This window comes from Dipodomys spectabilis, unplaced genomic scaffold (genome assembly GCF_019054845.1).
Source record: "Dipodomys spectabilis isolate Male_0828 unplaced genomic scaffold, ASM1905484v1 ptg000009l, whole genome shotgun sequence".
NCBI classification, from domain to species: domain Eukaryota; kingdom Metazoa; phylum Chordata; class Mammalia; order Rodentia; family Heteromyidae; genus Dipodomys; species Dipodomys spectabilis.
Window position 1 is genome coordinate 6,362,498 of NW_024870686.1, and position 26,773 is coordinate 6,389,270.

Sequence of the window (26,773 nt, forward strand, 5' to 3'; positions counted from 1 at the left end):
AAGACCACACAGACACACAGTCACATACAGGAAAAGGAGTTTATTGTCAGCTGACAGGCTAGCTCTCACAGAAAAGAGAGTAGCAGCATGTCTTTGAGGATCACAGTTCAAAGCCAGCCTGGACAGGAAAGTTCGTAAGACTCTTATCTCCTAAACCACCAGAAAACAGGAAGTGGCATTGTGGCTCAACTGGTAGAGTGTTCGCCTTGAGCTGAAGAGCTGAGAGAGACAGAGCCCAGGTCTAGAATTCAAGCCTCATGACTGACAAACACACAGAGCCAAGGGAGCTAAAGGCAGGAAAGTCCACTGGGAGCGGCAAAGTACTCTGCATCTGTGTTCATGGTTCATGTGAATCCTGGAGTGCTTGAAGTACAAGTAAAAGTGAGGAAGATCACTGTGGTGGGACTGAGATTTATAGCTGCAGCAGGAGGCTAGGTGGATCCACCAAAGCCATCAATAAAGAAAATACATCCTGGAGATGGGAGTGCAGGGATGGTAGGGGAAAAACAGAGGAGGAGACAACAATGCTTGATAAGAAATGTACTCATTACCTTGTTCATGTCATTGTAACCCTTCTGTATGGTATTTTCACACTCCAACAGTTTGGAGGGGTACCAAGTAATGGAGACACAAATTTGGTCAGGAGGTCTCTGCCCAGCAGTGGGACAGGACAGTGGGGAAGGACAAGGAGTGACAAAAGGTCACTGTAGAAAAAAGGCACGATGGGGGAGATTTGCCGGGCTCTGTAAGCTTAACCCTCCACCCCCACTACGGAGGTCTCAGCTAGGTAGATCAGGCCCCAGAACTCAGCAAGCACCGAATACATGGCACCTGTATCCACCAGAAATGAAATAAGCCCGCCTGCAACCTTGTTACCCTGGGCTCCTGTGTGGTGCTATGAGTGGTCGCAGTTGGAAGTCCAGGACCTCCTCAGGCTTCAGCAGAGAGTCCCAGAAGATCGAAGGAGGGCAATGGGGCTCTAGTGGTTGGCCATCATCCTTAGAGTACAATAGACAGTCCATCACCCAGTGCCCCCACTCACTGCACTTGGAGCACAGCCTGGTCGGCTTCCACAGTTGCAGGAAGGATACACTTGTATGAGCATGCTGGCAACACTGATGGCACAGCTTGGAGATCTTTGAGACCTCTCCTTTCTCTTTTAGAGGGAAGGACTCCCTCCAATGGCCCTCCTGACCACACTTTTAACAGGACCCGGTGGTCCCTGTAGAGAAGTGGCTGGTTCTAAGGCTGAGGCTGGTAGATCTTAACCAGCATCTGGTACTTGAGTTTTTGGCCTTGTCCTCCTTACCATTTTAAACCATAAGTGCAGCATCCAAAACTTGGATCTGGGGAGTCAAGGGTCCCCTCTCTAAACACTTTAGCTAGGCTCAGATGTCAGGAATGGCCTGATTTTTTTTTTTAAAAAATGAGTCATTAGTAAATTTTTTCCATCAGTGGATTCAGGATCCCAGCTGGTAAACTGTAAGAGAGGCCGATTAAACCTTGCCAAAAACAAGGGATAGATTTTCATTTTTGTCCTGAATTACTTCAGACAATGTGTCATAACTGATGGCTTTATGTGCTGTCCACCTGAGCCCCTTGAGAATACTGGTCGTGACTGAGTAGACCTGCCTGAGCGTTATAGTCCCAGAGAGGTTCCTGGTCAAGGATAGCTGCAGCTCCAAGGGGGTAGGCAGCAGTGATGGACTTCCTCTTCATAAACCCAGGCATTTTCCCAGACTCCTTGATGTTCTTCAGGTAAGAGGGTGTTAGTTAAAATCACATAAACATCATGCCAGGTCATGTCATAGGACTGGATCACACACTGTAATTCCTTAATGTAGGTGGAAGGATTAAACTAAAAGACCCCAGACATTTTTTTTTCAATCTAGGAGAGGTCAGAGAGCGGACCTTACATACATCACCTTTAAAATAACAATAAAAATTAAATAAACAAATAAAGTGCATGATTTAATTCAAGCCAATGAGATACAAGATATTTTCAGGATGATTTCTAAGAATAAGTCTTACTCTTGTAAGAAAGTTACAGAAGCCAGGTACAGTGATTTATGCCTGTAACCCCAGCTACTCAAGAGATAGGAGATTAGGAAGATCATAGTTCCAGGCTATCCCAGGCAAAATGTTAACAAGACCCCTATCTCCATCAAATGTGGGAAAAATGAGGCAGGATAAATTGAGGAAAATGAGGCCTTGTGAAGGCAACACAGAAACATGGTATTCAGAACACACAAAGACTATCTCTGCTTCAAAGAGAGACAACACGATGCATTCCTTTCTGAGAGTTGCATTTTTCATTCCAAGAATTAACATTTGTTTGGCAGGATATATGCCTTCCTGAGAGAAACGTTCCCCAAAATGTACACAACAGGAAGTCCCATTTTAATAATACATTTCCAATACTTTCTAAGCCTATTTGAATTAAACTTCCCATATTTGCATTCTAAAACATCAATACAATATGATAGGATCCTTTTATTGGTCCTTGATTTTAAACTATTTGGATATACAAAATCACCACATGAAATGAAGAAAAACAAGTTTCATAAATTCAAAAAGAGAAAGTTCTGTCAGGTGTGGTAAGATAATCTCAGGAAATGGAAGCAAGAGGATCACCTATTTGTCTGAGGCCAATTGAACTGTACAGCAAGACCCTGTCTCAAAAAAGGGGCGGGGAAAGAGGGGAAGAATAGGTATAATATTCACAACCCTGGGTTCAATCGCAAGCATCACAAATAAATAAATTTAAAGACTTTAAAATCATACTAAGAATTGAAATAACACTTCAGCAACAATTTCTGAAATTCTGAACTTATCTAAACGAAAATGATGCTGAAATACAGCACTTAAAGCTCTTCAATGGGCAAAAATTCAGCTATGCCCCGTAGAAAGAAATGTGCAAACATTTTTTTTTTTTTTTTGTCGGTCGTGGGGCTTGAACTCTGGTCCTGGGCGCTGTCCCTCAGCTCTTCAGCTCAAGGCGAGGGCTCTACCACTTGAGCTACAGTGCCACTTCCGGTTTTCTGGTGGTTTATTGGAGATAGGAGTCTCACGGTCTCTCCTGCCCGGGCTGGCTTTGAACCGCAATCTCAGCCTCCTGAGTAGCTAGGATTACAGGCGTGAGCCACCAGAGCCCGGCTGTGCAAACATTTTTGTAAGATTGATTTAACTCTTGTAGGAAGAGGGAAAGATAAAAGTGGAAGCTGGGTGAAAAAGACACCAAAAAATTAACACACAATTGTATAAGCCATCATATATTTATCTAATGCCAAACTTTTTGAAGATCACCAAATATCATCTCAAACAAGCAGACAAGTCTTTTTATAACATAAGTAAGAAGGAAAATTAGGGATTTTGTCATTGTGTGCCTCATACAAAGAAATGTTATCTTCCAGGCCCATTATATTTTCCCTATAGTTCAGGAACACTGTTTTGTGAATGAACAGCAAAAACAGATCAGGTAACAATAGGAAAGGTCTCATGCTTTACATAAATATACAAATTTGAATTTTTCTGATGTTTGTTTATAATACGCATAACATAGTATTCACTATAGTATATTGTATTTCTTATACAATGTATATTATATAACTTTTGAAAGAATATGAAACTATTCTAATTTCTTATGTTCTCATGAAGGAATTGTTCAAATAATGTTTTCTTACTCTTCCCTCATATTAAACACTTAAACTAAAGAAAAACAGACCTCCATTCCCCAAAAAACCTGTCTTTAAAAAAGGCTGATGGCCGGATGACAGTGGCTCATGGCTGTAATCCTAGCTACTCAGGAGGCTGAGATCTGAGGACTGTGGTTCAAAGCCAGCCCAGGCAGGAAAATCCATGAGACTCTTAATTCCAATTAACCACCAGAAAATCAGAAGTGGGGCCGTGGTTCAAGTGGTAGAGCACTTGCCCTGAGCTGAAGAGCTGAGGGACAGTGCCTAGGCCCAAAATTCAAGCCTCAAGACCAACAAAAAAAAAAAAAAAAAAAAATTACAGGCTGATCACTATTCTTACAAGAAATTGGCTTAACTTTTATCAAAAAAACTAAAGTCTTTTAATACAATTTTTCTCCAGTCATCTAAGGGCAGATAATTTCACTTATTTTACAGATAATCAGATTCAGAATAAACATATCTCAATTAAACACTTTTCTATATAGAAGAATCAGTTACATATATACCCAAATCAAATTATATAATCATATCCAAACTTTATGTCTGAAATTAATTAACAGCAAAAATTACAACTCACCTGGAATAAACATAAAATATAAAAGCCCATTTTAAAGATAACTAGAGTTTTGAGAAAAGGACTGGAAAGAAAGAGCTCAACTCAAAACTTCAAACATGGGGCTGGGAAGGTGGCTCAGTGGTAGAGCACTTGCTTTGCATGCCTGAGGCCCTGGGTTAGACTCCTCAGCACCACATAAGCTAAAAGAAAAAAGCTGGGAGTGGCACTGTGGCTCAAGTGGTAGAGCGCTAGCCTTGAGCTGAAGAGCTGAGGGACAGCGCCCAGGCCCAGAGTTCAGGCCCCACAACCAAACCCAAAAAAAAAAAACCTTCAAACACATTAATTAAATCAATACACTCATGAAGCAGTACAAAAAATAGTCAACACTTTCCATTGAAGCTAACAAGTTTACATTAAACTTCACCAGAAAGAGAAAATATTTAAGAGCATAATATTATTTTGAAAACAATAAGGAAGGGGAAACAAACCTATAGTAATGAAAAATATGAAATTGATGTACAAATTTTAAAAAATCAATGCAATAAAAATATTTTGTCTAAGCTGGGTGCTGGTAGCTGATAACTGTAATCCTAACTACTCAAGAAGCTGAGATCTGAGAATTGCAGTTCCAAGACAACCCAGGCAGGAAAGTCTCTTACCTCCAATAAACTGCTCAAAAAGATGGGAAGTGGCACTATGGCTCAAGTGTTAGAGTGCTAGCAGTGAGCAAAAGAAGCTCAGGGACATGTGCCCAGACCCTGAGTTCAAGCTCCAGGACAGGAGATATATATAATAGAAAACTCTTAAAAGATTATACAAAAATCAGCTGTATTTCTTTACATTAAAAATATTCTACTAAAAAAATGAAGAAGAAAATGCATTTGTGATAGCATCAAAATTAAAATATTCAGGGCTGGGAATTTGGCTCAGTGGTAGTTTGCCTAGCATGAATGAGGCCCTGGGTTCAATTCCTCAGCACCACATAAGCAGAAAAAAGCCAGAAGTGGCACTGTGGCTCAAGTGGTAGGGCGCTAGCCTTGAGCTGAACAGCTGAGGGACGGTGCCAGGCCCAAGAGTTCAGTCCCCACAACTGACAAAAATAATAATAATAATTAAAATATTCAGTCAAATCAAGCAAAATTTATACATTAAAATCTATAAAGTACTGATGAAGGTATATTAAAAAAGTACATATATGAAGATATTATATGTTCATAAACTAGGAAAACTAATATTGTGGTATCAATACTGTTATACAGGAACTCAATCAGGGAGAAACAGAGAAGCTATATTTTGAGAGGTTCAATAGGGAGGGAGTCTTTACTAGAAAGGTAGACTCCTGTCTCAGTGCAGTGCTGAATGTTATCAGCATGAGACTTAACAAGGCAAAAACCAACCAAACTAGAAAGAAAGCCAACTAATTGGGAAAGAATATTTACCAGCAATATATCAGGCAAGGCCCTAATATCCATTATATACAGGGAACTCAAGAAACTAACCCCTCACATATCTAACAAACCAATCATGAAATGGGCAAGGGAACTAAAGAGAGACTTCTCAGAAGAAGAGAGAAAAATGGCAAAGAAACACATGAGGAAATGTTCATCGTCCCTGGCTGTAAAGGAAATGCAAATAAAAACAACACTGGGATACCACCTTACCCCAGTGAGAATGGCCCACATCCTAAAGGCAGCCAACGACAAATGCTGGAGGGAGACAGGAGAACCCTACTGCACTGCTGGTGGGAATGTATGGTGGAAAGCAGTCTGGAGGTGCCTCAGAAAGCTAAATATAGACCTCTTCTATGACCCAGCCATACCACTTCTAGGCATCTACCCTGGACAACAGGAACCAGGATACAAGGACACATGCAAATCCATGCTCATTGCAGTTTTGTTCACAATATATGGAAACAATCCAGATACCCCACTATTGATGAGTGGATCCAAAAATTTTGATACCTATATACAATATAATATCATGCAGCCATTAAAAAGGACAAAATAATGACATTTGCAGGAAAATGGATGGAACTAGAGCAAATCATTTTGAGCAAGGTAAGCCAAGAACAAACAGACAAATGGCACATGGTCTCCCTGATATGTGGATGCTAAAGCTAAAATGCAAGGAGATATGACAAAGTAAACAAGATTCAAGAAACAAAGGACAACCACACATTTTGTCATATTGCTGAATGACTCCAAGTTCTTGACCATAGTTATGAGAAGGGATGGGTTAGGAGTGATGGGTGACAATGTTGTCAGACACCTTGTATTCATATGCTGTTTTATAGAATAGGAACTTGTTTGTACAACTACTTAAAGATAATAATTTTTTAAAAAGAAAAAAATTAAATTAAACACATTACATTATTTTTACAATAAAAAGTATTAAAAAAGCAAAAACCATATCAAGGCAGATGCCACATGGGATGGGGACTAGCAAAGTGTGTTCACTGAAGCAAAACAAGCCAGGCAGGGCTACATAGCAATTCTCTTACCAAAAAAAAAAAATATAGATAGATAGATAGATGTTTATAGAAGGTGGTAGGTATTAACTTATTTTGCTGCAGTAATCATTTCTATTGTATAGGTTATTTCAAAATATTGTTTAGTATTCATTAAGTATATACAATAATTTCTAAAACACTATGCACAGAAGTAGATGAAATACAAAAATTTGACATATGACAAAAGGTTATGTAAAGTCCCTGAGAAAGAAAACATTTCAGTAAGTGAGGCAACGAATTGGCCACAACTTTGACATAACTTTATCTGTAAAATTTCAACAGATCAACAGTATTGCAAGAGAGCAGAAACTGGCCCTATCATTTTGTAGAAAGTATCAAAATATAACCTTGGAATCAACAATTATAGCTATCCTATGCAAATACAGCATATATGCACAAAAACCTACAAATTGTTCATTACACAGTTTGTAATAAGAGAAGCCAATAGGGAAATTAATAGTCAAACATAGCACAGCCTAAGATGACATACTAAGTAGTCAGTAAATCAATAAAATAGAACATGTATTAAGGGAAGTAGCTAACTAGTAGAGCACTGACAAGGCCGGGGGTTCAATCCCAGCATTGGGGAAAAAAAAAAACAAAACCCTATATGTATTAACAAGTTCTCTTAAACATGCACTAAGTAAAACAAAGGGAAAACTGTGTCAACTATAGTTGCATTTTAAATTTGAATATAAGATAAAACGTGTACAATTTCCCTCTGTACTCATGGGGGATTGGTTGCAGGACTTAGATTCCAATGCATCCGCTCGAGTCCCATTAAATGGTATAATACTTGCATATAATCTACGTACATTCTCCCACGTATTTAAATCAACTCTGCTTATGCCTAATACAATGTAAATGTAACATAGTTATTATACTGTATTGAGAAATAATGATTTTTTTAAGTAGGTCAGTACAGACACATACACCCACCAAAAAAAACAAAAATGACTGTGGATATTTTGTGCTCCTTCAGGTCGTTTATTTCCGAGTCAGAAGAGAAGCAGGGACAGGTGTGTCTGCCGGTCAAGGCCTGGACCTGGCAGACACCACATGGGGAGTGGGGAAGGAGGGGAGGCACAGGAGACAGCTCCCAACTGTGTGCACTTGGTCCCACGTTGGCCCTGGCAGGCCAGGGAGGGCTGCCTGGGCGTGGTGGCACTGGAAGCCGGAGAGAGGCAGCAGGTCCTCAGCCCAGAGGATGGCACAGCGGAGGCAATAACTACTGACAGGCCAGGCATGGAGGCCCGGGCCACGAGGCCCGGGGGAGACAGGTAAGGCTCGGCCAGTCTGTCCCTCCGGAGCTCTGTGCTGCCCAGGCAGGGGAGGCAGAGGCAGGACAGCCACCTCCGGATGGGGCTGGCGGCGTGAGTTTTGGCAATCTGACCTTCTCCCAGCTGCTGGTGCCACCAGCCCGGGCCACAAAAGGGGCAACGGCAGCACACCCCAGGCCTCCCCGGGTCGCTGGGACAGGGTGGCCGACAGGGAGGACAGGGAGACCACATGCTCATGCAGATGGAGGTTAAGAGTTAGCGCGGCCCCCAGGACACGTTCCACATGTTAAAGCACCATGGTTAGACGGTGACCCATAGGGACACAAATAGAGGGGTGACTGGATATCTAAACACAAGGAACAATCCAAAGAGGGACACTTATCAGTTAACAGGCACCCCTATAGGGAACAAAATCAGATTATGTGAAACGTGAGTTTTAATATTCTTTTTTTTTTTTTTGGTCAGTCGTGGGGCCTGAACTCTGGGCCTGGGCGCTGTCCCTCAGCTCTTCAGCTCAAGGCTAGCACTCTACCACTTGAGCCCACAGTGCCACTTCCAGCTTTTTCTGCTTATGTGGTGCTGAGGAATCAAACCCAGGGCCTCATGCATGCAAGGCAAGCACTCTACCACTGAGTCATCTTCGGAGACTGAGTTTTTATATTCTATAGTTTCCAAAAAAGTATGACATTCATTCTCTCATTCAAATTCTCTCTACTCTCCCTACCGTCTCAGTCCACATCTTTCTTGAAATACAAAAATAACATGAAAGAGGCTCTGTAAATAATAAGCAATGATCTATATTCTTTGAATTGGGATAGTGAGTGATGGGAATGTTTGTTCTCATAATTCAATATCGCTCCTACAGTGTGGCCCACTGACTACCCCTCCCCACTAGGGGAATCTTCCCAAAATATTCCAGCTCCAAATCTTAATCTAAATATGAAAGCCCACTCTCCCACCCTCTCTGGTACTGGGGATTGTGAGATGAGGCAGGGCAGGAGACTTGCTCAAAGGATAGGTGCTCTGGGCAAGACCAGAACCAGAGACTTGTGAAACTCTTTGAACCTGCAGTGATCTGGGACCCTGCCCTCACCCATTACCCTACTGAAATCCCCCTTCACCCCATCCCCACCCCCACACATATGCCTCTATAACTTTCCATTAAAGTTGATCTGGTCTATGGAGGTTGTTTACTGCTCTTTCTTTACTTCTAATACCCTCACGACTCCATTTCCTAATGTTAAATATAAGCATATCAATTGTTTTAGCAAAATCAAGGATGAAAGTGAAGCCTGACAGACTGGGAAAAAAGGAAGAATAGTCAGCTTACAGCAAATACAGGTGATATTCCTTCATATATTGCCCTAAGATTAAGGAAACAAAGTCATTTTAGGGGAAATGAAACTGGATAGACTAGAGGAAAAGGAGGTATGGTCAGCTTACTGTAGATATTCCTCCATGTACTTCTCTTAAGATTAAGGAAAATGAGGGAGGGGATAACAAGTTCGACAAGAAATGTACTTGCTACCTTATTTATGTAACTGTAACCCCTATGCACATCACCTTGACAATAAAATTAAAATTTTAAAAAACGATTAAAGGAACAAAGTCATTTTAGGAGTAATGAAGCAGGATAATTTAAGGAAACTGAGGCCTGGTAAAGGCAACTCAGAAATATGGTATTTAGCAATGCTATCTTTGCTTCAAAGAGACAACAGGATGCATTCATTTTTGAGAGATGCATTTACGTATGTCTTCCTGAGAAATATGCTTCCCCAAACTTAAGCCACCAGCCCCAAAATGCAGATAGCAAGGTGTCTCATGACAGGATGCAATCTTACCAGGAAACTTGTTAAAGCAAAGACAAAGCAAACTTTAAAGCCATAATGCCTTTACCCTATAAATAACTGACCAGCCCAAGAACTGTGTGTCTCTCTGGGTATCTCCTTGTGGGTGTTTGTGAGTGTCTCTCATTGGGTCTGAGTATCTCTCTGCCTGTTTTTCTCTCTGTGTCTTTATCTCCCTACGAGAGTACCCACAATCTGCTGAAGTGTGCCCTTGCTGAAGTGCCCTCTGCTGAAGTGTGCCTGTCTGTCTGTCTGCTGGTTTACTTACTCAATAAAGCTCTACCAAGTTTTCTTAACATTGTCATTTGTCCAGAAATTCTTATTCTGCAATCAAAGTCAAGAACCTTAAGTGAAGAGTTACTATACTGAAAGGGAAACTTCACTAAATCTCACCTCCCACAGGTGACAAAAGGAGGAAAAGGAAGCTGATTATCTTAATAGTAGGAAAGAGGAGGCTGAGGAAGCTCTATTGTGGAAAGCTGGCCTATCATGCACTAAGCTCTAGATTCAATCCCAAGTATTACAAAAACATTAGCACACACATACATACACACTAAGAGTGTAGCAGACCCATAGTGTACAGTACATTTTAATAGCATTCAACTCTCCAGCACTGTCAAATTATAACTTCAACCTTCTCTTCCCGGGACCTAGTCGTTCCTCTTTCTCTTATTCTCTATAGGATTTTCACCTCTTACCTTTATAACACTTTTTTATTTTTTACACATTTCTTTCTTTAGTATTATCCACACCTTTGGTCCTCAACTCCACCAATACCTGAGCTCCTCCCAGCCCTGGAGTTGCGCCCAGACCCACCTGCCCACGCATCTACCTCTGAACCTCCAACTACTTGGATAGGGATGGTTGCCATGTGCTCGCTCTCCCGGAGAGATATGGGCCTTTCTAATAAGCCTTATAATTGTTTTTCTGTGCCTGATTGCCTCCGCGTGGTCCCCTGCGTTGGATGTGAAGGATTCCTTTCACCTTCCACTAAAATTTAAACTTAGATTAGTTTTATTCACTTGCTTGTTTCTCTAGTGTTAAGGATCAGGGTTTAATAAGTCCATGTTGAATTAATACATAGAGATATAGGGTGCTAGGCACGGGTGCTTGCCTAGCATGAGAGAGGTCTTGAGTACTATCCTCAACAGCAACCAATAGACAACCATTCAAAGACATCAAATTATCAAAATCTAACCCCCTCTAGTAAACCATATAAAGCCTAAAAACTACTGATTTTCTTCAGACTCTAAGCATTCTAACCATTTGATTACTCTACAACAGGTAGTAGTAGTATTTAGACACATCATATCTATCCAGAGTACTATTCAACTAGGAAAAAAAAAAAATACCATTAATAGAGTGATCTAGACCCAATAAATCCAGTATAGATACCGAGTTACTTCCCTGGTTTTTGTTGTGCACACTAAGAGTGGCTCATTTCTGCAATGGGTCACATCGGACAGACCCTGGGTAGGGGCGCTCCACAAGACTAGGAAGCGGAGGCCCACTTTCTAACAAACGTTAGTTCAGAGGCCAGGCCGCGGGGTTGCGTCCGGGTCTCTGTCTTGGTCTTCTACCAGGGGCACGAAGGAGCCTTGTTTCTAAGCAATCTCCCAGAGCCCTGAGATCCAGCAACTCCACGGCGGCGAGAAGCCCAAGGTAGAACGAGCTTGGGGTGGGGGGTCAAGGGTGCACGAGAAGGTTAGCAGAAATGAAAAGAGCGACTTACCCTTCAACGGGTCTTCAGCTGAATGACTTGGGGAACGACCCTACACCAGGGCCTGCAACACAGAGATACACCAGGGACTGCAGCACCGAGAGTCAAGCGAGCCATCAAAACCAACCAACTTTGCTCCCGCGCTCTAATTGGCAGAAGAGAACATTACGGGGTAACAAGGCACACACTTCCGCTACGGAAGTTCTCCTTTCACCTTTCCGGCCCCGCCCCCCTCCGCTCCAGGTTCCCGCTCCCAGCCCTTAGGCCCGCCCATCCGGGCTCAAGTAGCAGGGTGGGCGCGGCGTATTGCGCGTGTGCGGCCGCAGAGGCTTTCGGGAAATGTAGTCTCCATGCAGGTGCCGGCGAGCCGCCAGGGTCCTGCATCCCTGCGGAAATCCCGCGAAGTCACAGCGCTCCCGCCGCACCGGTCCCCATCCCAACTTCACCCTCTCTAGTCACCTCGCACGCGTCCTCCCGCTGGGCTGCTGTCAGGAGTCGGCGGGAGGGAGAGTCCGGAGACACCCTCCCTCCATTCCTCCCTCCCCACACCCTCCCTCCCTTTTGGCGGCTGCGCCGGGGAGGCGGGGTCCGCCGCCCGCCCCTCACCGTCAGCCTTCCCGCCTCCCTCCTCCCCTCCCCGCGGGTGTCGGTGCCGGGATCGAGGCAGCGGCCGCAGGAGGGGCGGCGGCGGCGGTGGGCGCCGCAGGCGATGCCCCTGCCCCGCTGCTCCGGCGGGGGGCAGTGCGCGCGGCGGCGGCGGCGGCGGCGGCGGCGGGGGAGGAGGCGGGGGGCGGCGGCGGGGGCGGCGGCTGCTGAGGGGCCGAGAGCTGGCGGCGGCGGTGGTCGTGAAGGGCATCGGCGGCGGCGGCGGCTGTGAGAGCAGAGATGATGTGAGTGTCCGCTGACTGGGGACCCCGGGGCTGCTGAGCCCGGGTGGGCGGCCCGGCGGCGCCGTGTGGGAACCGGAGCGGGAGGCCGGGGGACGGCGGAGGGATGCTGAGTGCGCGGGGCCGAGCCCGGGACCTGCGATCCCCGGGCCGGGGCCGGAGCCGAGCGAGCCCGGCTCGAGTGCGGGGCTCCGGGCCGCGGGGTGAGGCTCAGGCCGAGGAGCGTCTACGATTGTTCTCAACCCCCTCCCCCACCCCGCCCCGTGTGTGTTTGTCACTTGCAGCTGAAGATGGAAAGAGCCAGGCGAAGGGGAGGCGGCGGTGGCGGCGGCGGCCGCGGCCGTGGAGGCAAGAATATAGGGGGCCCTGGCCTAAGCAAGACTAGACTCTATCCCCAGGCCCAGCACTCTCACTACCCCCACTACGCCACTTCGGCCACCCCTAATCAGGCTGGGGGCGCAGCCGAGATCCAGGAGCTGGCCTCCAAACGAGTGGACATCCAGAAAAAGAGGTTTTACCTAGACGTGAAGCAAAGCTCCCGGGGCCGGTTCCTAAAGATAGCCGAAGTCTGGATAGGAAGAGGCCGGCAGGACAATATCAGAAAGAGTAAACTGACCCTCTCCCTGTCTGTGGCAGCAGAGCTGAAGGACTGTCTAGGGGACTTCATTGAGCACTATGCCCACCTGGGCCTGAAAGGCCACAGGCCAGAGCATGGCCACAGCAAAGAGCAAGTCCCCTCCCGAAGGAGGCAGAAGCACTCAGCACCCTCCCCACCAGTCTCCGTGGGGTCAGAAGAGCATCCACACAGTGTCCTCAAAACAGACTATATAGAGAGGGACAACAGGAAATATTACCTAGACCTGAAAGAGAATCAACGAGGTCGCTTCCTGAGGATTAGACAAACCATGATGCGAGGGACTGGTATGATAGGTTATTTTGGCCACAGTTTGGGTCAAGAACAGACTATAGTCCTCCCTGCACAAGGAATGATTGAGTTTCGAGATGCCTTGGTTCAGCTGATTGAAGACTATGGCGAAGGAGATATAGAAGAAAGAAGAGGTGGAGATGATGACCCAGTTGAACTCCCAGAGGGGACCTCTTTCAGAGTGGACAATAAAAGGTTCTACTTTGATGTGGGCTCTAATAAATATGGAATTTTCCTGAAGGTAAGTGAGGTGAGGCCACCTTACCGTAATACTATTACTGTTCCATTCAAAGCTTGGACAAGGTTTGGGGAGAATTTTATCAAGTATGAAGAAGAGATGAGGAAAATTTGCAACAGCCATAAAGAAAAGAGAATGGATGGCAGAAGGGCCAGTGGTGAAGAACAAGAATGCCTCGACTAGAGTGAAATTGAACTCCAGGCAAAATTTATAATCCTAAATTGGCTAAAAGTACTGATCGATTATCATTTGAAGAAAATTTCCTCTTTTGGCCCTACATTATTAGTAATACTTTTAGTAGTTTATAATTTAAGAAGTCTGATTCCCATATTATGTTACACATAGCTCACTATAATTCTCATGGGAATTCCAACCTTCCCAGAGCTAAATAGTTTAGATGCTTCAACTGCTCCAGACTATTGAAGTATGCAAATCAGCACAAAATGTGACATTCTGACCTTTTCAATATCATAACATTGCACTATGAAATAATCTTGAAAAAAAGATACATATATACTTAATATGGAAGAGTGAATTTCTATTTTAACAAATTCCCCAGAAAAGTACTCCATTTCTACTTCATTCAGTCTGCTAAGCATACCTGTAGGACAGTTACCACAGAAACGGAAATTAACCTCATTATAAGTATGTATTTATAAAAGTACAAGGAGAAATACATTGTCTATTGGGTAACTTTTAAAGAGTGCCACTAAAAGAGCAAATATTATTAGATAACTAACCGTTCAAAATGCAGTATCAAAATATTTCTTAAGAATTACTATAGTATTCTATAATTTCAAATTTTGTGGTAACCCTACAGTTTATAGTTGTGGTATCAAAGCCATGGGAAAGTTTTCATTGGTTATCCTAAGCTGGTTACCTCTGTTGTACCATATGGTTTTATTGACTTTACAAAGTTTCAGGAGTTACAGTGACATCACATTTGAGGGGAAGGCTTCATCCAATGGCTTTCCTATGGAAATCTTGGTATTTCAGCATATTGTGGTAATTTGGAGCTTGTGATAAGTTTTTCCCTAAAAATATCATGGACTCAAGGTATTATTTATTATAATTCTTTAACAGTGTTTCAGAAGGGTTGGTGCACCAAGTCATGGATATAAAAATAGGCCTGTAATTACACGTTTTAGTAGCACTTTTGCAATTCTGCTTGTAAAACTATGTCAAACTTCCAATATAAACCTGACTTTTACAGATACCTTAATTCCAAAAGAAGAAAAAACTTTTCTAAATAATTTAGATTTTCAATCTGGGGAAAATATTATTCGGAAATAAGACTATAGACATTTGAAAGGAAAATTCAGTCATTTTCCAAGGTGCTCATTATGATACTTAAAGAGATTTACTTTACTAAAGGTTACCTGTATTCAGAATTAATCTCCAGGAAGAACAAAATCAATTTTTTAACACCTAAGTAATTTTTTAAACAAGTAGATGTAGTATATGTGTGTACCAACCCACTCACCTTATATCAACTGACTGAAATTTCAACTATTGGGCTAAATTTTTTTCTGAATGAAATTAATTGTCTTTTATCTTAGCTCCCACATTCTAAGTCTATATAATTATGTTCTATCTACAGATTACTGATTTCAGCCCCCCAAAGGTAATTTATTGATGAGAGATGGATTCATGGATTGAGATCAGATTGTAGCTCTTCTTTTGAAATTCAAAATCATTTTAACAACTTTCCTCTAGAAATTTACCCCATATACAGTAAAGTCACAAAGAAAACCTTACAGAATGAATTAAGACTAATAATTTTACTTACAAACAAGTTATCAGTAACCCAGACATTTATACTGGCCTTGATTTGCAGATTATATTTTACATTTCCTCCAGTATTACAAAGGAATCTCATTTCATTGTAATTGTAGACCATCTGGATCACTATGGAACAAATGAAGGATAGAATGAATATGATGTTGGTACTTGAGTTAATAGCACATGGTGGGTGTTAACATTATAAAAGTAGCAAGGATTTTTAAACAGTCCTTACTGTAAAATAACATAACTATGTAGGCTTGCTAAAAAGTAGTTTTGGGTATATGAAGGAGTGATGTGCACTTGAATTACTGTACTACCGATTGCTATTGCTGCCCATCATAGTGCCTATTAATAATAATCAACCTGTCAGATTTTGGCACACTAGAGCTGTGAATATTCCAGTCATCCATTGTTCCTATCACTATTGCTATGAGTGAATGCTCTCTTAAAATCTTTCTTTTTAAAATATTTATATCCATTAAGACTAAATGATTTATCTTCTGGTTTTTATTTAGTCTGATAAGATTTGAGCATGTGTGTATATACACCTATATATAGATGTATATACACAATACTATGTCAGACTTAAATATCATTGTATATACATATTATTAGTTTTGCACTGATTATTTAAGAATTACTTAAAAAGCCAAATTTTCTACCTTGTATGTATACTTCCAAGTTATCACCATCTCATAGCTGCAGATGCTTATATACTGGCAATTGAATAGACTATAGAATCATTCAAGCTTCTTTCAGTTCTTTATTTTACCTTTTCATAGTTAATGTATTCATTGAAAAATGGAATTGATTCTATGATTTTTTGATACTTAAAATTCCCAAGAATTCATTAGCCATAATTATGATCCAGTTCAAACCTCTGGTATTAGAAAATGAATTGCCATGTATCTTATAAAATAAGCTATTTTTATCTGTGCAATATAAATTTTATTTATTGTCATTTGTAACATAAGTGGAACTACAAGTGCACATGGTATTCTTTAAAATAACGGATCCTTGCCTTGCAGACGTTAAACTCTTAAGGCAAATGGATGTTAGAAGTAAAAACTGAGCACTAATATTAGTAACCAAAATAACTAGTTCACTAATGCTAAAACATTGATGATGTTTGCACATAATAATACAAGCGTAATGTGGTACAGATCAAACTGTAATAATATAAGCTAATTGTATGAAATTTGGAAACGGGTTCTCATAGTAGTTGGCAGTGTGCTCCTAGCAATTAAAAGCAGCACTAGTCTGTTGCTTATATGCAAAAGATGCAATGTATTATAAAGGTATTAAAGTTCTGCCACATTTTCTAATGATCCTCGGTAAAGCCCCAAACTGCCATGTCCCTTAACGTGAGTCAAACACAAGCATATTTGCACTAAAGAGCATGGCCAAAAAAAATAATAAATGACAGGGTGGAAAAGCTAGTTGGAACCTCTTGAAATAGTTGGTTCTAATGGGAGAATTTCACATTTGTCTATTTGAAAGCTGTATGGTCCAGGCAGACAATCTGTCAGTTCACTAATTTAATAATGCACTTTACCTTTTGTATATAGAAGATGTACATTTATGCCACTTGACAGGTGGGATGTGTTTCAGTAACTGTGTAGTTAGAATCTGTAGGGTGATCTCTTGCATGTATATGTTTGTGTTGAATTGTTGTAACAGGTTTCCATTAAATCAGTGTAATGGAGAAAGGTAGAAGATGCTTTTAAAACAAATTCCAATGTATTTAACAGAAGAAGTTAAAGTAGACTTCATATTTGTATTCCTAAGGACTAGAATATATATAAAACTATGTTTGATCCATATTAGTATTGCAGTTGAGACTATATCTACTTGAGACTCCCCATAATACTCTGAAAGTTAATTTTGAGAATTTGTCCAGATTTTAAGGAATTAATGATTCTATTTTATTGTTGAAATGTTTAAGTAACTAATAAACAGTAATAATACTGCACCAGACTTGAAAGTATGGTTAGGTAATTTTGAAAAATCACACAGACTAAAGAAATAAAATTTCAACTTAAAATACAAAGAGCCTAATACTTTACCAAAGTAACAATAATGTTTCAAAATTTTCAGAAGTACTAACCCTGACCAAGTAAAAAGGGTAGTGGGGGATTTAGTATATCCTTCCATCCTAAAAATTTCCTAAGGTGTACATTTGAAACTTAAGTAATTGTTGCTTACCAACAGATTGTATGTACTTTACTGAGAAACACTGTGTACTAACATTTCATCAAGAGTGTGCTATATTTACTTCATTTTATAGCTATAGATAAGAATATATTATATAATCATCCTATCTTAATATAATCATGTATTTATCTTGTAATTTTGCAGATATTTTCAGTAAAATAAATATTTATCTGCACAATTTGAAGATGAAATTGAAATGCACCCTCAGATACTCATTTTTAATAAGCAGCTACCACTGAAAGTTGTTGTATGTATTGTCATTTCTTTAAACTTTGGTTTATAGTTTATTTTACTATTTAAATGAATATGGCTTAATTTAAATTTTAATTGATTGTCTGAAAATAAGGTTTTTCATGTGAGTTTTTTTTTTTTCCTGTTTGTTTCCAAATGGCTTTCATTGAAACTTTATGAAATCCTCTTCCAAGCTTTATGTAAGGGCTCTGCTTAAGCACCACTTAGTTTGCAATCTTTACCAAAACATCTTTTGGCAGGATATTAAAAAAAAAACTAACATTGACTCTCTTGCTACAAAATAATTCGGACATAATATTATCTTTGCCACATAAGATTCTTAAAATCTTTCTGGAATTTCCTTTAAGATTTTTTGACTTCCGTAGGAGAAATGGTAGCTAATGGCTAGCCCAGCAGAGGAAGAGGATAAAGATATTAACATGCTGTTGACAATCCACACTCCACAATACTATAACGTGAAGTATGGGGAAAATGTGTTTCCCAATTTAAAGTCAGATGAAAATTGAATTTTTAAATCACAGTAATGCTTGTCTTAAAACACATGCCAATGTCTATAGGTAGACTTTAGAATAATGTGTTAGTATATTTTCTTGTATAATGGGAAAGAGTTGGTCTTCATTGTTAATTTGATATATTAAATCATTTAAATTTATTTTATTTGAGTTTTAACACTTCCAAATAGGGAAAAATATACATATATACCACAAAATTTAAATGCTACAGAATAGAGAATGAAAAGTAGTAACCAATGTTATCAGCTTCTTGTGTGTCATAGAGTTTCTGTGAATATACAAACATGTACATATGTATTTTCAAATTCCCAAATCAAAACATATACACTGTCCATATCTCAAAACATAGATCTGGTATTTAAGGGAATTTTTTCCTCTTAAATATCATACCTTGGTTAAAATGTCATTTACCTTATGCAATATTATTACACCAAGGAAATATCAAAGAAATTCTGAATGGCATTTTCTTAAATTATGGACATGTGTATTAGTTTTAAATATGTAAAATGCACAGTTTATCCTACTAGTTTCCCTTCTCCATTCCTAGCCATCTTGCCTATCGGTATTCAAATACACACACACACACACACACACAAAATACTAGCCTTTTTTTTCCTAAAGTAACACAGCACAGGAGTCACAAGATATCAAAGAATTTAACCAAGTTTTTATTTCAGTGTTAACTGTTTCTAATGAAACCACTAATATTCAAAGTATAACTTGATTTTTAACTAATTCTGTTGCTATTATTTTTTATCCTAAGACCATGCCAATGAGTATTAAAACTGTAGTAAATGATCATTACAACCTGGTTGGAATCTTTTCATTTATTAACATAATGCTTTTATTATAAGAAAGGTATAAGGCTTATTTAAACTTCATCCAGTTCAGATCTATGCAAAGAGGTAACACTGCATTGGTCTTAATTGTTTAAAGCATTGTTTGAAAGATTCAGACCCTATTAGAAGTCCTTGGGAGCAGAAGATACGGTGATGATTTGTGGAAAGAGTAAAAATTAGGATGCTAAGAATTTACAATATAACTGAATCATATCCATGTATTATTTTTAAATGAAATTAGCATTAACACTATTCCTGGAAATATAAACAAAACTATCTTAATAGTTCACACACAACGACACCAGAAAAAAATCAGTCTTTTATAGTTATGTGTTTATTATCCTTAAATTGTATAAAGAGGTAACCATTCTCAAAATCTTCCACTCATCAAGAGTGCATTTTAAGATCTTTCTGTTGCCTACCAAGAAAAAAAGACGTGAAAAATGAAAGATCCCACGCTGAATCCTTCAATTGTATAAATTAAAGCAACCAGATTAAAAGATCCAATTCAGTTAGAAATATAATTAAGAACTTATGGATTGAGGAAGAATATCTGTAAATTTTATGAAAATGTTATGATATAAATACCTAAAAATTAGTTATTTAAATTTTACAAATCTCCATGATTTATGGCACCATTTTAGTTTATAAACAGAGAAAGTCCTCTTAAACATACTTTTAAAGCATAAAAGACTTTTGGTTTTTCTGTTTTAATAATGAATAGTTTATTGTCCTTATTTAATCTATAAAATTGGGAAAGATTTCTATAAACTTGTATAAGCTTATAATGATGTATATATAGGTTTTAATTCTATTTAAAAGGAGGAATTGAAAGGGAAAAAAATGAATTTTATTCCAAAAATGAATTTTACAGCCAGGCACCAATGACTCATACCTGTATTCTTAGCTGCTTGAGAGGCTGAGATGTGGAAAATAGACTCCAGCCTTGGCAGAAAAATATGAGAGACTCCATCTCCAATTAACCAGCAAAATGCTTGACTACAGGCATGACTTAAATGGTAAAATAGCAGCCCTGAGGAAGAAAGGCCTCATACAGGCAAAAATAAAATCAAGAATTCTGCTTAAATCTAGGCTGCAAAACACTAATAATTTCCCATCCTTAACCAAAAGTTTCCCATGTTCCTTTCTAGTGAATTATGTTTTTCAAATTTTACCTTTCTTAAAGAGTATCCCCTAAGAAAAACCCCTTATTCTTTTGAAGACAGTGAATGCACCAGTAAAAATAAAATAAATAAAGCATACTGAATCAGTACTGCTATTGTGTAAGACAATTTTAAATCCAGTTTATGGTCTCAATACTGTTGACTTAAGATGTTCAAAAGTGTAAGATAAGGAAAGGCTTTTATTGGTTTTTTTTTTCTCTTTATGACACTAAAAGTATAAATCTGATTTTTATATGATTATAGTCAGAATTTCTTATATTACAAACTCCTATTGGAAAATAGTTGGTATTTTACTTATAGAAAATGTTATTATTTGTTATAGATTGATGACATTGTTGCATGGAAATAAACAGAAAAGAAGAGACAGAAGAGAAAGGTAGTAGCTGATATAACAAATCAGTCTTAACAAAAATGAAGAGAAATCATACTCAAAACTTAGAATATTCTATTTATCCTCTTAAAGTGCGTGAGTGAAAAATGTAGAGGTAAGGGACAAAAAGACCTTATCTACCAATCTATGGCCAGGTTCTGAGGAAGTATGTAGCTTCTGTTGGATAGTTTCCTCATATGAAAAAGGACAATGCTAGGCTAGAAACTAAGTATCTCTATTCTTACTAAGCTTTTAAAATTCTGCATCAGTGGAAAAAGAAAAAAAAATAATAGGTAAATACTATTTCCAACAAGCCAAAAACCTGTTTGGAGTTGTGGCTCAAGTAGTATCCTGATTTCAATGCATAGCACCAGTCCCTCCCACATCCCAAAAAAATAATTGGCTCATATTAAAACCATGTTATCTACTATGTATTTAATCATCTTGTTCTTTAATTTTTAAAGTTCATATTTTTATGACCTATGCCAAGTTTCATTCTTTTGAAAGAACATGACTTTTTTCAACACAGTCTATAATCATCCCTTATATTCTGCATGGCATAAACTTTTTAAACTAACATTTTGTCAAATGCTGTTGTTCTGCAAATAACCAGAAATTGCACTAAATGATGTAACTGCAACTGCTGTCATTGCAGCAGTAATCAACTACTACTGCTTTTGATCTCTTTTTCTTTGTAATGGTGATTATTGTATTCTACAAATTTTAACAAAGAACATCAGGAAGGCTACTGACCTGTGAATATATATGGTTCTGTTTCATACAACCTGTAACTACTAAAGTGTGTAACTATAAAACATCCTAATGGTTAGTTTGTTGTTTAAACCTTGACGAAATATGATGGTCAATGATTGGAGAAGAAAAGCAGCACACAAGCTTCTGTGGTGGGGGCATTTATTTAAGTGCCCTAGTCCTCCACGACAGTGTCACAACCTCTGCTAATAAAAGAGTTTTTAGAGTGACACCTTTTTTCAACACAACCCTTCTTGGTGTCCACGGGTTTATTTTTTCAGTCACAGATAGTGTTTAAGAGTAACCCACGTGCTGGACACCAGTGGCTCCTGCCTGTGAAATCTGAGGATCACAATTTGAAGCCAGCCCAGGCAGGCAAGTCCATGAGCCCCTTAGCTCCAATACAGAAAGCCAGAAGTAAAGCTGTGGCTCAAGAGGAAAAGCATAGCTTTGAGAAAGAAAAAAAAAAGCTAAGAGACGGTATCCAATTCCTAAATTCAAGCCCCAGGACCAGGACAGCACAAAAAGAAAAAGAAAATCGTTATTAACCATGTGTATTTTCAAATGCATATGCACATAGTATTTTGACAATTTAAAAAATATCAGTATACATAAAATTCCATTGCTTCCATGTGCTGTGGCTTATGACCATGATCCTAGCAACTTAGCAGGCTAAGATTTGAGGATCACAGTTCAGAGCTCCACCCCCAGGCAGAAAGTCCCCATGAGACTCTTATTTCCAATTAACTACTCAAAAACCGGAAGTGATGCCGTGGCTCAAGTGGTAGAGAGCCAGACTTGAACACAAAGAGGCTAAGGGATAGCGCCCAGGCCCTGAGTTCAAGCCTCATAACCAACAAAAAGAAAAAATATGTATTACTATAGCATTCTATATAATTCACAGTTTTTGGACAAATTCTATAGAATGAATTGGCTATCATAGAAAATTTTTTCTCCTCAAATTAGCAAAGACATTTTAGGTTCTCGAGTGCTTCTTTTTTCAATGTTTGGAATCAAAGTGAGATGTGAGAAAATATTTTGTTAGTTTTTTGCACTTTCATTTTGTAGAAATTTCCTTCTAGTCAAACAAACATTCCAAGCAACTTCACCAAAAGAACACACCTATATGCAAAAACTACCCAACATATTGCAGCAACAGAATTGTAAGACAGTGACTTAAGAATGAAAATATGTTGGGCTGGGAAGGTGGCTCAGTGGTAGAGCGCTTGCCTTGCATGCTTGAGGCCCTGGGTTCGATTCCTCAGCACCACATAAGCAAAAAAGAAAAAAGCTGGAAGTGGCGCTTTGACTCAAGTGGTAGAGCGTTAGCCTTGAGCCGAAGAGCTGAGGGACAGCGCCCAGGCCCAGAGTTCAGGCCCCACGACTGGACCCAAAAAAAAAAAAAAAACAAAGAATGAAAATATGTACAGGAACCTGTACCATCTTTATCATCTGCTAATTTACTTCAGAGAATGAAAAATAGTATTTCTAGATTCATCGACCTAGTGCTGAGATTTATACCAATAAATTAAAAATCTACAATGTCAGCTGCATAAAATCTATTTGCTGCCTAGTAAAAATTCTTCAAATTATCAATTCTATAATCAAATATAAAAGAAAGATCCTCAAATTCCATCTAATCATAATTTTCCCCCTCTCCCGCCATACACTGTACACTATTAAAAGTAGGCAAAGGTGTTAACAAAACGAAGACTGGAGCTGCTCTTTGAATATCTAAAGCATGCTCTGTGGGCTAGATGTAGATAGCGTGAAAAAAAGGCAACTACTTTGCTCAATTCATGTGAACACTTGCCATGGTTCTGTGAAACAGTTTAGATGGCTAGAGCATAGATTCCACTTGGGATGATAAAGACTGAAAATGAAAACTTACTTGCTCTAACTTTTTAAATATACATTGGATCTTCAGAATATATATTTGGCTACCCAGATTGGCAGATAATTTTAGAAGTCAATTTCACTTCTAGAAAAGTTGCACCAAGACTATTTTTTAAAGGTAGTAATGAGGAAAAAAGTTGAAATTTATTGCTACAAATAACTTACTTATTAAATATGTACCCCTTAGTGGGCATTAGAAAACTTCTTATATTTATTGTTTTTAATCCACACAGTAACTCTACTATCCTCATTTTATATAATTTTCTAGAGATTTAAATCTGGTTCAGTATTTCTAAACTAATATATTTGAACCAAATTGATACCCAGGCCAAAGATTGTGTTGATTCACTTACGTCAACCCTTCCCCATCCCTAGACAAGCACCAATCTATTCCCACCACCACTGCCACTCAAATCTGCCTTCAATTACCAAGAATCATTGTATCTCAGACTATCCTCTTGAATGAGAGTAGTCTCAGCAAGATGGCATAATTGCTTTGATTTATTTGTTTAAATTAGCTGTTAATAAACACAACTTTTTGATCTATTGTATAGATTGTGGATTGAACTTTTAATCCTGATTAACTGTTTCAAGTAACTGTCAGTGCTTTTTCAAAAGGCTCAAATGGTAGAATTAAGCTGGATGACCCCTGTTCTGTCATGAACAGAGAAAAGAAAATTACTGGTCACTGTGGGTCTACAGTTTCACTTTCATGAACTAAAAACAAGCATCTGCATTGTTAGTTTGGAAATAAACCTTATCAATATTCTTGAGTTTCATTAATTTCTCATAACTTCTTTCTGCCTTTTGATTTCTTACAAGCTTTTGCCATATGCTTCCTACATTGTATCATTCTTCACATTTAATTACCAGGTTTCCTCTTTCCCTTAACTAAGAGGAATGCTCCACTTACAACCAGGTATTTTTCTATACCTTTATCCTGATTTTATGACAACAGTTCTCAAACTTTGAATGTCACTCAAACTTTAAGAGTTTCTTAAACAACAAATTGCTGTGCTCTAGCTTGAGTTTCTCTTCAGTAAGACTGGCAGGATTTGCATTTCTAGCATATTCCCAGGAGAGTAGATGTTACATATCTGGGGAACACACTTTAAGAACCACTGTTCTATGCTAGTAAGATTTTATCTGAGCTAGGAAAGATAACAGAGGGAAATTTAGTCAAATAACTCTTAATATCTTGGTAGAAAAATTCTGCCTTGATTTACAAATCTTTTTTTTTTCTTGCCAGTCCTGATACTTGAACTCAGGGCCTAAGCTCTGCCCCTGAGCCTCTTCGTGCTCAAGGTTAGTACTCTACCACTTGAGTCACAGCATCACTTCCAGCTTTTTCTGTTTATGTGGTACTGAGAAATGGATTCCAGAGCTTCATGCATTCTAGGCAATTAGTCTATTACTAAGGCACATTCCCAGTCCCTATTTACAAATCAAAGCAAAAAATAAATTTTAAATTGTCTAGAGTTTTGGCTTTTAAAAAAACTATAAGCTATCATTACATTTCTAATTTCCTCTCCATTTTCAAAAGCTCTCAAGATAAATGGCAAAATGGTTAATTATAATGACTTGAAAAACTTACCTTTCAAAGTAAGCAAGATGAGAAATATATTTTAACCTCGTAAGCAGTTCCGCCATATGAATCTTAATAAAGGAAAGGAAACAACTTCTCCACTTGGATTATTAACAAATCTGGTAGATATTAAATATTCAGACTTGAAGAGACCTTTGAATTACTTTAGTAGTTCCTTATATCATGTAGTGAAACTGGTTTGTAGTCTTAAGTATACAGAACTTAATACCAAGACTTAAAAGGTTGATTATCTCTTGAAATGGATAAATGTTGAAAAGCATTCAATATTTATACTATCTTTCCATATTTTCTCTGTGCAGGATGAAGGAACTATATATTATGCTAAAATATTTTCTTAGTTAACATCTGGACCCATTGAAAGATAGTTTCCTTGAGAACTTACTGAACATGTTGTCTGAAATATAACTAATATTTAGACACAGTTTATATCATGTTTCCTACCTGGTAGACATTCTGTAATATAATTAATATATTGATCAAAATGAATGCAACCATTTTGCCTAAAATAGAAAGAAAGGTTAGTTGCCGACAAGTAAGCGCAAAAGAATCACTATAGGTAGTGTAACTTTTTAAAAAAAAATTTGCTGTTCTGTTTTTATTTTAGCCACGTGGTTGTTTTGTTTGTTCTGTCAGACAGATTCTTACTTACCCAGGCTGGCCTTGACTTGTCCTGCCTCAGTGTCACAAATAATGAAATTACAGGAATGCATCACAATGCCCAATTCACAATATAGATTTCAGGTTAAAAATTTCAAGATTTTAATCTTTGTAAATTTATAATAGATTTCAGCTCAACACGAAGGTAAATTTTAAGAATACAACTCTTTCTGCAATAATTTAATGCAGAAATAAGACCCACAACATAACATGCATAAAATAATCAGAAAAGAAATATTTCTAACCCCTCTGTACAGTATTTTTACAATAAAAAAATTTTTAAAGAATTGTTTCTACCACAAGGTTTCTTTTCCACTCTTTGAGAGACTCAGAATTTATGAGGAATAATATTTGGATCTTTCACATTCAAGCCTATTCATTTTCCAGATTGGATAAAGAAGTATGACTTCAAATTTATCCTTTTCTTCCACCTCTTGTCAACAACATAAGAAATACTTTTCAAGTTGTCATAAGCTTTACTAATTAAGCTAAAAATGTTTTCATGAAAACTGTAAATTTTTATATTTTAAAAGTTTCGCTTTTAATTTTTTTAGGAAGTGTTACATGAAAGAAATTGGTATTTATCTTCCATCTCAAGAGTACCTTTGTAAGGATTTTGAAAAGACATTAGTGGAAGACAAAATTAGCGAATACTATCAAACTAATTTTTCTTTGTAGAAGTTCTGCTTAAAGGTTAAGCACATATATCATCGTCATCTTTTCCTTGCAATAGTAATTAAGATGAAAAACAAATAGTTTGCTTTAAATTTTCTGATTCAGAGAACATGTTTCCAAGTAATTATTACTGCAAAGTGTGTGTATATATATATATATATACATATATATATATATTATTGTCAAGTCTTGTTAAGCACAAACAGTTAGCTGTCATATCTCATTCCAGGATGTAGTCTGATCCAATATGAACTCTGTTTTTCATGGTAATGTCCACTGTTCCTTTATTTCTTCAGTTCATTTCTGTTTTTTGTGAGATTTTAGCTTTTCCAAATTTCAAATGAACAAATAATAGTACTTTCTGTGGAGAGACCTG

At 38.5% G+C, this 26,773-nt stretch overlaps 2 protein-coding genes across 7 annotated transcripts in view; one reads left to right on the forward strand and one right to left on the reverse strand.

Annotated features, from left to right (window-relative positions):
- Wrn (WRN RecQ like helicase) overlaps nucleotides 1–11,792 on the reverse strand; it is a 133,746-nt gene extending 121,954 nt beyond the window's left edge. The window contains exon 1 of the mRNA XM_042701966.1: nucleotides 11,620–11,792. The gene's annotated coding sequence lies outside the window, so the exon portion shown is untranslated. The remainder of the gene's footprint in view (nucleotides 1–11,619) is intronic.
- Nucleotides 11,793–12,420: 628 nt separating this feature from the next.
- The window catches only part of Purg (purine rich element binding protein G), a 34,418-nt gene continuing 20,065 nt past the window's right edge, over nucleotides 12,421–26,773 (forward strand). For 4 of the 6 annotated variants that reach the window (XR_006151127.1, XR_006151131.1, XM_042701937.1 and 1 more), the window contains exons 1-2: nucleotides 12,421–12,497; nucleotides 12,779–13,660. Coding sequence is in view for 3 of the 6 variants with exons in the window: in XM_042701937.1 (XP_042557871.1) it covers nucleotides 12,785–13,660 (876 nt within the window). In the remaining 3 variants the exon portion in view is untranslated. Of the gene's footprint in view, nucleotides 12,498–12,778; nucleotides 18,583–20,765; nucleotides 21,133–26,773 lie in introns of those variants that run through there. The other 2 variants (XR_006151126.1, XM_042701924.1) reach the window with 2 other exon arrangements.